Source organism: Pezoporus occidentalis, unplaced genomic scaffold, assembly GCF_034315485.1.
Source record: "Pezoporus occidentalis ecotype Australia unplaced genomic scaffold, CSIRO_AGI_Poc_V1 ctg52, whole genome shotgun sequence".
Classification (NCBI taxonomy): Eukaryota; Metazoa; Chordata; class Aves; order Psittaciformes; family Psittacidae; genus Pezoporus; species Pezoporus occidentalis.
Window position 1 is genome coordinate 1,205,965 of NW_026915858.1, and position 11,858 is coordinate 1,217,822.

General features: G+C 36.6%; 1 protein-coding gene across 1 annotated transcript in view; it reads right to left on the reverse strand.

Moving 5' to 3' along the window:
- The window catches only part of WDR64 (WD repeat domain 64), a 62,235-nt gene extending 55,903 nt beyond the window's left edge, over positions 1-6,332 (reverse strand). The window contains exons 1-2 of the mRNA XM_062637368.1: positions 5,771-6,332; positions 4,938-5,068 (exon numbers count right to left, since the gene is read on the reverse strand). Of these exons, the coding sequence (XP_062493352.1) occupies positions 4,938-5,068; positions 5,771-5,918 (279 nt within the window). The 5' untranslated portion in view covers positions 5,919-6,332. The remainder of the gene's footprint in view (positions 1-4,937; positions 5,069-5,770) is intronic.
- Positions 6,333-11,858: the final 5,526 nt, after the last annotated feature.

The following is an 11,858-nucleotide window of genomic DNA, read 5'->3' on the forward strand; positions in this document are numbered from 1 at the left end:
TGCCAGCTACATTTAGGAAAGGGATGCAGAAGCCGATTTCCCAAGCCATTGATAAATGATAGCTGCTAGACTGTCCAGTGTATGACTAAGGGTAGATCCTAATTTAACAAAGGTTAAAGAGAAGGTTTTAAATTCCTTTAATGTTGGGTTGTTTATTGTTTTGTTTTGGTTTGTTTTTTTGAATAAAATAGTGGCCTTTGAGTATGGGGATACTGTTGTGGAGACTGCTGGGAACTTAGGAAACCCTTGAACATGGAGGTACTTGAAAAAGAGAAATGTCAGGAAGAAATAAGAACACTTACACAAGACTGTGACCCTTTAGGTCATGGAAATATATTTGGAAGATTCTGTCAAGCTAAAAAGAGGCCAGATATGGAGAGGTAAATTTGAAAGAAAATAAGATCTGTGAGAGCAGTAAGAGGGGAACAAAGGGTCAGGGACAGAGTTCTGGGAAAGAAGGGTGGGAGGAAAGAGAGGCAGAGATGATAAAAGAGAAATATCAAAGGAGCACAGTGACGTGGATCCCTCTTCCTTAACTTTTGAGACCGAGGGCATGCTCAGCAGTGCTAAAAGCAGCAGGGGAACTCAGCAGAACAGGGATGAAATACAGTCCTTTTTTGGAAAAAAAAAAATCACATTAGAAAACTGGAGCACAAACAGCTGAAACTGTGATGGCTATTTAGGATGTTGCAGAAAAGTAGCTTTTCAATGATACATGGCTTCATTCCCGACTCCAGTACCTCTTCAGGATTACCTGAACCATTTTGAAAACGTACAGTTTTTCAAGAAACCAAACTTTGAAAAGACCACCACCACATAATACATAGAACACAAACCAACCCTATTTTATTTTATTTGAACCCATTCAAATAAACCTGTAAATACCTGGTTTGATGCAATCATTACAGATAGGATGTTACCACAATTGCAGTAGATCAAAAAGCTGACATTGAAGTTATGGTTGATGCAAATTAGGCTTAGACAACAATCAATTGATCAATGCAATGATTATTCTGTTTCAGTGCAAGCTAAATCTAGAGAATTCCAGGAGTCAGCAGTTTTCTTACTTCAGTTTTCAACTCTTTCTCTATACCCTGACTCTCTATACCCACACTACCCATAAAGTAAATCTTAACCTTTTGACCTGAAAGGAGCTTAGCTTTATGTTCCACAATGTTTAGATAGCTTGCAATACTTATCACCGTCACATTTCCCTCTAAATGGAAAGAAAACAAAACACCCAAAAAAACTCACTGCAGGTTTTCCATGCAGTATTTTATTTCAAACTCATGGATAATGCTGTTTCAAAGTAAAGAAATCCATGTCAGATTGAAGCTGATTAAATAGTCTGATCTTTGTCTATTTCATAACTGAATTATCACCTCCATCATGAATGAATTTCCATTTACATAATACTAAATATTTCTCCCCACAGGAGAAAATAAATAAAAACCTCCAACATGAATACTTTAATCAGGATTCTTTTGAACAGAGAAATAACAAATATTTTTATTTCACTCCTTACAGCACTTATTATAATCTCACCGATATCCATCTTCTAATGAAATGCATACTGTGAGATGCTGAAGATTCATTGAATGCCACACTCCTCTTTTCTCAGGAAATTTTATACACAGGGTATTTTAAAAGGCTGTCATCAGTCAGCTCACGGTAAAATCTGACGAATGCTCACAAAAATGATTTCTGGAGAATTTTATCCTAAGCAAATTGCGCACACATTTCATAAGGAAACTAAAGGGGCTTCACTTCCTTCATTAGCATACTGTGCTTGCCTGTGTAATTATGTAACCCAGCTAACAAGTCTGATTGCATTGGAAACCTCAAGTAAGGTTTTGGAGTCAAAAACGCTCATTCCAGTAAACAAACTGAGCTTCCTTCAGAAGCTCTTCCTTCAGTTCTCTTATAAACTAATGAGCAGGAACATTATTTGCTACTCTTCTGCTTCCCTAAACAAAGGACCATCAGTCTGGCAATCACCATAAATACAGAAGTACTATACTCTACCAGTCCCTGCTTCATACCCATAGAGCAGATCTTATGATATATAGGATACGTGTCTAGCTTGCCACATCTACACAACAGACCATGTCACCTCTCTCTAATCCCAAACAAAGAGTAGTAAGAAGTTTGAAATGAGGTAGATAATTTTGAATAGTACAAGAATTTGACTACTGCTGCAATTGTGCAGTTCTTCAGCATGTCTTTTGGCAGCTGGTCATTTCAGGAGCTTAGTGTGTACATCATGTACCAGCAAATCCAGAGATATCTTCCCCGTCCCCTATTTTTACAGTTTCAAAGAAAACCTGAGCAGATCCAGGACTTCACCTTTAAGTTTCCTGTCATGTTGAAAGAGGAAGGAAGAAGGGGTAACATATGAGCTGGAGACATGCAAAGATAAAAGATTTCAAATTTAGCTCTCACAAAGTGAATTTCATAACAGAGGAATTGGATTTGGCCTTAAATTCTATCTGTTAAAGAGGGCTTATTGGTAAATTCTTTAGAAGGCAGTTATGTGATGTTTAATGTCTTCTACAGCTAACTTTCAAAGATTTCCCCCAGGCCTTCATTGAAGAAAATCTTTAACGCCTGACATGAGCAAAGTTTGTGAGTAATGTGCCATTATAATTAAAAGCAATGCTAGGGAGGTATTAATCAGAAATATTCCCACACAAAACCATATTAAATTGAAAAGACTGAACACACTAGTTTTAGGATGGTATTAAGAAATTACAGGAATTGCTAACAATATGTAAAGAACAGATGTTGGTCATCTTTAAGGTTCAAATAATAATGTGATGTTCCAGCATAACATAAATGGAAATCTGATTAATTTATGGTTCATGCCACTTGTTAATACCTTGCCTTATGGCTTTAATTCCAGCAAGGACTTGCCATGTATGTAATGCCACCTATGCTATCATAGGATATAACTCCCCTATATAGGGAGTTATATCCCATCTACACAATTCTGTTTTCAGGTGAAAAATAAAGACAGGATCTTTTAGTAACACATGATATAGATACTCTTGATACAAATTGGCTCTAACAACGTCAAATCAGTCATTTTTATAGAGCAGTTGATTGAAATACTATCCATGGGAAATAACTTGATAGACGATACTTTTCTAGAACAAGTGTTTATAATTTCTCATAATGTGCAAAAAAAGGTGCAACATGTTCAAAAGAAACAAGACTTTTTCACAAAATGTGTAAAATGTGGATGCTATGGAAGTATCCTTTTTAGGTGAGTTGAGAAGTAATTTACAAATGGATAGATTAAAAATCCATCAAGGGTTACTAAACACAGAGTGCAGTTGCAACTTTGGCACAAGAAATCCTTAAGCTACATGCAGCCAGAAGCAAGGAGGCGTGAGCCCGGACTACTATTTCATAGTTACCTCTTTCTTACACATTTTTTACAAAGATCTGCTATTTGCCACCATTAGAGAGAGAAAATTTGATTACATGGATCTCACGCATCAACACAATCAGATAATACCTACTGAATTCTCTGGTTAAAAAACTCTCTACTAAAATGCTGCCATAACTCTAATGCTTCACATTTAAAGTAAAGCTCAGATTTATCCCTGTGAAAAGGGGAAGAGGGAGGAGAGGAAGCAGAGGAAAAAGAGAAAAGAGAGGAAAGAAAGGAAGCAAAAGGAAGTATTTCTGATGGTTTAGCTATAGATAGGACTTATCCTGAGAGCATAAATTGCATGCTGTAATCATGACAGATTTCATATTTTGTCAATAAGCCTGCGGCCAAAGCATATCACTGAAGTAGTTTGGGAGAAGACCTGGACATACTCAGGCTCTATGTTCCAGATCCTGCTGTCTTGTCAGGAATCTAGTATATAAAACTTGTGTGAGGACAAGCAGTTCTGGTAGACAGCTCAGTGCTCTTTTACAAAATAAGCAGGAAAAGTATTTTTATTTAGTTAGATCATCCTTTAACATTTATTCATGTGCATCTACATAATAGGCTCAAGGATCTTGGTTCAGAGAGAACAGAGACCAACTTCCTCAACTCATGTAAACCAGTGGAGCATAATTAAGATTTAATAAAGTATTTAATTTGCAAGTTCAGCTACCAAACAGATAGGGGCAGGAAAGAAAAGTAGTTCACCTACAAATAAAAATTTAACTTAAGCAGGCTTCATTTAATTCATTCTAATTAACCTTTCTTGTCAGACTTCCAATGACATGCCTTTATAAGGACAGATACCTCTCAGAGTTTGAAAGAATGGAATAATTAATTTCATAAAAAAATTAGATTAAAAGTCCTGCTTGCTGAAATTACTGGACAGCTTTTGTAACAAGCACAGTATGGGCAAATCTTGCTCTTAAGAGCCTGCTACAATTAGCAGCACAGATTATGCCACGTGTTAAGCTGGTTTGCATGATATATTTAGAAGTCTGAAATTAGACAGAGATCTTCAGCAGAAGATGCAGTACAGTGAGTGTCTTAGCAAAAACTTGTAGAGACAATGCTGTAATTTCAAATTACCCACCTGTTTACCCACGTAAAAAGGGGGAAAGGCAGGGCTCAGCAAAGGTTTTCCATACCTTATCTTTCACTGACACTTGTTAAAAATAAACATCATTTCTTGAATAGGATAACAGCGACAAGTAAGCTACTCCAAGCTACTTCTTCAATGTAGTTTTTGTTTAGATCAACCAAAACAATACATTTAATCTAATTTTCGAGTTTCAAAGGCATATCTGTTTTCCAAATAATATTGGGTTTTGGGGGGGAAATGGTGGCCGGGATAAATAACAACATGTGAGTGCCCCATTATGCCATGGAACACATGAACAACAGACTCATGAACAACACATAATTAACAGTTAAATACTGTTACCTTTTAAGATTCTAATTGGTTGTTTATATTTAATAAAGTTTTAGAAATCCTTACCTCACACCATTCTATCCTTACATCAGGGTTGTTGCTGAGCTTCCAGAAAAAGGCCTTAACATTATAGTCCTTCACTTCTGCACCAAAAAGTGCCTGTGTGGCTGCACAGAACTTTTCATAGTCTATCTCATCTGCGTGGGAAGAACAATACCCAGAGAGTTAGAACCTGTCAAGCTACAGCTTCCTTCCTTATCCTCCCTACCTACTGGTTTATTTCTCCTTCAATATCAACAGCATGTCAGTTCTAGCTCCTCATACTGTATTCAGTGAGGTATTTTGCAAAACAACAAGAAAGTTCAGTCTTTATGTTCAGTCTTTTAAAAACTACCTGATTTGCAATGCATGACAGGAAACAGATAAAAGAACAGGGGACAAATTCTTACCTCTGCTTTCTCCCCTTACTTTCACACCATGATTCTGGTATGTTGCTCTGAACCTTAATGCTGTCTGGCATAAAGTTTATCCTTTCATGCAACAATAGGCACTTGCATTGAGTAAAGCAAACCTTTGAACTCATAACTTACAATAAAGCAACTGGATTTACATAATTCATTGGTTTTGTGTTTTTACAGATCAGTAGAAACATTGCATTGTGCTAACTTGTGTATGTGGCAGCACCAACAATTGTATTTTGTGAACAATATCCATAGCATTATAATTTGACCTGAATCCTAACAGAAGGAGAAAAGCATTCTCATAGTGCGATATGCTTGTTTCTTGCAAAAATCAGTAAGTCACAGTTCGAACATTAATTTGAGGTCTTTCTTATAGTCTTGCCTACCTTCTCTCCATATAAAAATTACACTTTTCCATCAGAAGAAAATATCTCTTACCATCATCTTTAATATGCAAGCCTAATTTCTCCTTTGTCTTCTGGGTTACTAGTTTTTCAACTAGTTTCTGAAACTCCTTCACAGCATTCTTGAAATCCATCAATTCAGGAGCAGAGCAACTCTCCTTATCACAATCTTTCTCAGACATCCTTCATTAACAGAAAACAAGGTAGATAGAACACGGTAAGAGGAAGAGATCTTCTTACAGCCTGGTCCAAGCCATTTTCCACTCCTTAAACTCCCACAGGAGTTCATATAAGAAGCAACTGCATGACAGGTGTACGAAGCATATTAAAGAGGTGACTCAAGCTGGCACCTTAAGCTGGCAAACACAGTATGAACTGTTGATGTCACAACCCCTATTACGTCACAGAATTCTACTGGCCCTAGGTTACGAACAAGGATCACTAATAACCTATCAAGTGATATTATATCATGGCATCTCATGCAACTGGTGGTTTAACAGGCATGAACTTTCTCACTTTCAGAGACAGACATCATCAGGGTTCAATTCTGCTGTATCAGGCACCCCATAGCAACATCAGAGCACATTCTCCAGTAACAAGGCAACTTTATCTTATCTTTCAGACTTCTGTACACAGTGAGGAGGAAGGACAATTATACTAGTTATCTCTAAGTTTCATATTTTCTTATGCTTTAGATTATTTTCAAGTTTTCTGCCAAAGGCTGTGCATCAGCTAACGCAGTTAGGAATAACTGCAACTGCGTATTCCCTTGGATCCACAGTTCATCTGGAGAAGAATGACAGAGCCAATTATCTGTTTAGATATGCTCTGTGACAGGAGACTGAGACCAGCCTTATGATATTCTAGTATGTGCTACTGCTGCAAGGCTCAGCCAGGGAACTTGATCTAGGTGAGGATGTCTGGTTTTATAGTAGCAATAAGAACATTTTAGGAGGGATATTAAGTTGTAAATCAGTATTCATATAGTAAAAAGAGGCCAAAACCATCCAATTCAAACAAAAAAGAACAAGAAAAGCACTTTTTCACAGTTCTTAGAAGTAGCATTTAATGTTTGCTTCTTTAGTCAATCTCAGTTTCTTGAATATATGCCTTCTTGACCTCAACTGTATTCCAAATTCCTACTCAATGAACAAGAACTTCCAACCTAGAAAAAAAATTACCCTACAGAAACATTTTCAGTTGTATAAATCATTATAAATGAGATTGCAAAAAAATCCAGTTATGGAGTGGTAGAGCTTTAGTTATTTTCAGCTGTCCAATTGCCTCCCCCTTGAACTCTTACAGCCAGTCAAATCCCTTTACTTTTTTTACTTAATTTACAGTCAAGTTACTATTTACTTTTTTTCTCCTAAGAAACAACTAATGAGCCTGGAAATTGAGTGTTAGCTCTTAACATGGGCCAATCCAAAGCTCAGTTATATGTCTTACATGGTTACCGTTTTGAAAAGGGTCTGCATTTAACTTGCACTTAAATTAAGATCAGGATACTATATCAAAGTACCATTCTGGTTTTTGTTCTTGGGTATACTTAAACAAAAGCAGGATGGGGCTATTCAGAAAGTAAAATTGCAGCTACCACTTTCTTTTGAAAGTGGCAGCCCAGAGCACTCACTACCTAATCAAAATTGTTTGATAGTCCACCCAATGTCTTGAGATCAAACATGACTTTTGCCCTACAAAAGCACCAGTTCCTGTGTTATATTTGTGTTACTTTTCTATACCACAGCATCTTAAATTTTTCATTAAATACTGGAAACCTAAGGTATCCAACTGGAGTGGTGAAAAAGTGGATTGGTTTTTCCTCTGAAAATAAAGAAAAAGAAAGAAAAGATGAAAGAAAATTACATCCAAAACTATCCTCTGAATGAGTAACACAGTGACTACTGAAGAAACAGCAATACCAGTTCTTGTAAGAATATTCTAAAGAATTAAGCTTCATTCATTCCTTGGAAAGGAATGATATAAAAAGCTTTCTTCAAAGAATAGTTCAGTGCAGTGACTTTTAAGAAGGAAGCATTTTCCTGAAAAAACAGGTGCTTGAAAAAGAAGTTCTGTGGTTTGCACCTGTGATCATCAGTAGTCTTCTACTGACTAAACTGTCACAGGTTTTTTAAAAAAGGCTTTAAGTATTGGTAATTAGTATGTTAATTACTTTGGATCATGTTATAATCCCAGATTCTCTGCATATGGAAGCTAGTTATCTTGATCAGGGTTCTGGATTCTACACCTCAGATGATCAACTTTTAGTTCCAAACCCTTTACTGAATCTTACCCTTTATTCTTGATCACATTTTGCAAATTGTGAAGGCTTGCCATTTGTTGACACTGCCATCTGAGGCAGTGTATTCTGCTGTGAAGTCAGAACTGTTCTTGTCTTGGCTCTGCCATTTCTTTTTTCTTGGTAAACTTATCAGGTTGCTAAAAACTACATGTAACACAGGAGCAACACCCCAACCTGGAATTAATTCCTTTGTAGTATTACTAATCCTTATAAGTTAATGTCCACATTTTATGTGTGCCATATCTGCAGTTCCTTTTGTATCACTGCATTACGTTGACATTAAATTCTGGCATCTTTCTGTTTATCATGCTATTCTCACATCTCCTGTGCATTACATGAATATTATTGACATAATAAGTATAATTGAACTGTAATTGAAAATGAATAAAACTGTTCATGGTATTAGCAGTGAAATGCATTTACATTTGTTCACTGATCTACCAGTTAATGAAGTCATTAATTCATATTCATTACACAATCCCACATTTCTGTGATCAACAAAACTCTGAAGTACTTCTGAGAAGCACATCAGTGATAATGAGTAGATGCTGGTATCTCCTGCAATTACAAAAAGGTGGAGCTCATGAAGAAATCACAAAAAAACTTGTCCCCCTTTTTATTGCCCTCACCAAGGTAATTTACATAATCCTGGATTATTTTCATTTTTATATCAGTGCAGACAGTAGTGCTTTATTAAGCATATGATTAAGTTTGGGATGAGAAAATCTGGCTAGAACAACCAGGCCAAAATTATCCCCTTTGGCCCTACTGTCCTTGTTTCTAAATTTAATTGAGGCATCATACATTCTAAGGTTTAAATCCAGAAAAGACCTTGATATCTCCTACTTTCATCTCGTCCATGTTACAGATCATTAAATATCAGCCATTTATCACTATAACAAGCCAAACAACTTTGTTCTAAAGCATAACTTACAGAAAGATATGAAGTTTTAATCTGCAGATGCTCAGAGATCCATGATATTTCCTCCAAAGGTTAATTGCTCACATTGTTAAAATTTAAGCCTCCTGTGTGAATTTGATTAGCTTCAGCAGTTGTTGGAGTGTCTTCACTGATTTAGAGTAATCATTAGTATATTGTCCTGCTAGGGGCCTTTGTACCTGAATTACTTCTCCCTTTTTTCTCTTGTTAATTAAATCAGCTTGAACTCTCTGCCTCCTCCTGCAACACCTTCCTTCAGGACTCAAAATAATGTTTGTGATTCTTTTACACATTTTTTCAGCTTTTCAGTATCTTTAAAGAATGCAGATGCCACGTTACTGTGCTATATCATAATAAACTGATAATAATAATGGTCAAATAATGGTCAAATAATGAATTGCAGTCTGTTTGTTAAGCTCACTTTTCATGAGACCGTTTTTATCAATTTCTTTGTATTGTTCTTTACCTATTGACCTCTAGATCAGCTTTTCTATTACTTCACCCAAGGCTGATGACAGACTTATTGGTCAAGCCTTTCTTGACTTGCTGTGCATGGATTCCCTGCTCTGTGGAGATTATGTAGTTGAAAAGAAAGGAGACATCACCTTTTTTGCTATTTAAATGATTGATATCAATCATTTAAATATGTTTCAAGAATATAAAAGACACTTCTTAAAAAAACAAACAAACAAAAAAAAAAAACCAACAAACAGTTAAAGACCATAGTCTTTATACACACGTGGGAAAATCAGCTGAACATCTTTGAAATATACAGGGAAGACAATCTGGTATTAAAGAAAGTTACTAAAAATAGTGCACACATTGCCTCTGCATGAAATAGCTAGTTCTCCAGGGGAAGTGGTGTTTCAAGATATGCCACCTAACAAAAGCAAACTGCTTGAGTTAGATACAAAAAAACAGCATTGAAAAGGGAGAGATAGCTTGGAAAAGGGAGGATAGCTTGAAAAGGAAAATGGAAAAGGAAACGGATAGGTTGAGGATGCATTTTTGCTAGTTCCAACAGTAATTCTCTAAGACAAAGTACTCAGTATCTTGGTCAGAGTCCTGGTGACTTTGATACATTGCTTCCAGCTGAACCCTTGTTCTGCAGCATTTCCTGTTGGTTAATTTTTCAGTTGGTATCACCTAAGGTTGTACAACATCAGGCTATATGTCTCATTTCCCAACTGTTATTACAGTGGTTTAAGGATTACAAAAGGTAATCCTTAAGGATTCCTTAAGGTTCATCCTCAGAGTGGAAAAGGTTCAACCTCAGAGTGGAAAAGTTAAGAACATTCAACCTCAGAGTGGAAAAGTTAAGAACAGAAAGCTATGTTATGTTACCTTGCAACCACCCACGACGAAACTTTATGTTATATAGCATAATAAAATACACAGAAACCCCAAACAAGGAAGAATTGCTTTCAGTACCAGCTGATTCTGTTGTTTTCGATGTTTAAACTAAAAAAATGTACAGCACAATTTTAAAATAAGATGTGATGACTGAGTGGACTGACACAAAAGTGGAGAAGGTGGGAACTGCATTAGAAGATAAGCTAAGCCTGAAAGGGAAATTCAATATTAAATTGATGAGTAACAGGAAGTCCTTGCATTAGTAAGTCTACAATAGCATTAACTCAGTGAAAAGCCTTTTCTTTCCTGTCTCCCTTACTGAGATTGTGGAAGGCATTGGATATGGAATAAGGCAGAGATAATGTTTATTCAGAAGTCAAACCTCCCAACTCTCCTCCTCTCAGTGTGTAATCTTATTAGTCTCAATTATTGGAAATTCTCAGGCCAGTGAAAAATCAATTATTTACAGTCTTTATCTCAAGAAGCATAATGAAATTCTATGCAAATTTCAGATTTTGGACCATGTTATTTTACAACTCACAACAAATAACCCAAAGCTACTGCAGAAGACAAACAAGCAAAAGGTTATAGATCTTCTTTCCTTCCTCTACTTCTTCTATTCAGTGACAAATAGTCTCCAAGTAACATGATGGTTTAGAATAGCCCAAAGAAAACACAGCAGCTCTGAAATGGCCTTAGTTCATAGAATCACAGAATCACATAACCATAGAATGGTTTGGGTTAAAAGGGACCTTAAAGATCATGTAGTTTTATTCCCCCTGCTATGGGCAGAGACACCTTCCACTAGACTGGGCTGCTCAAAGCCCCATATAACCTGACTTTGGACACTGCCAGCAATGGGGCAGCCACAGCTTCTCTGGGCAGCCAAGGTGTACACATGGCAGGTATACTAGAATTTAGATGCCATGCTACATGCTGCAGCCAACTTCCAACTCCAGCACAGGTGCTCTTACAGCATCTCATCACCTCCCAGGGTGGCCTACTTGGGTCCCCTTCCTGCTGCAAACATTTGTGCTTCAGTGAAATATGTTTGAACCACACACTTTTCTAAATCCAGAATACTCTCAGAGTCTTGCAACTTTTCCACTTAGCCTGCTTTGTGATCTAAACATCACATCCCAATGTGAACTGGATTAAATAGCTAGGATTACAATTCTGCAAGATCAAGATCTAATCTCAAACTTTGCCATTAGGCTTGTGTATTTTTTTTGCTCTTACATATTGCATTATCAACAGATGTAGATCTATATTAAAAGCCTTGTTTTAATGCCAAGTGGTGGGAACAGATGAAAGGTTCCTTTTGTCCATAAACTCTCCTTGCTCTACACACTGCAGCTATATATAGATAGAGTGAATAATCGCTTGGCTTTCATCTTCCTTTAAGGCTAAAGAACTGCAAAAAGAACATGGAAGAAAAAAAAAAGACAGGAGAAAAATGTAAAAATACAAATTAAAAAGCTGAAGCCAGGGTTTTTTTGGGAGACTTCTTTTTAGTTTTGTTTTCCT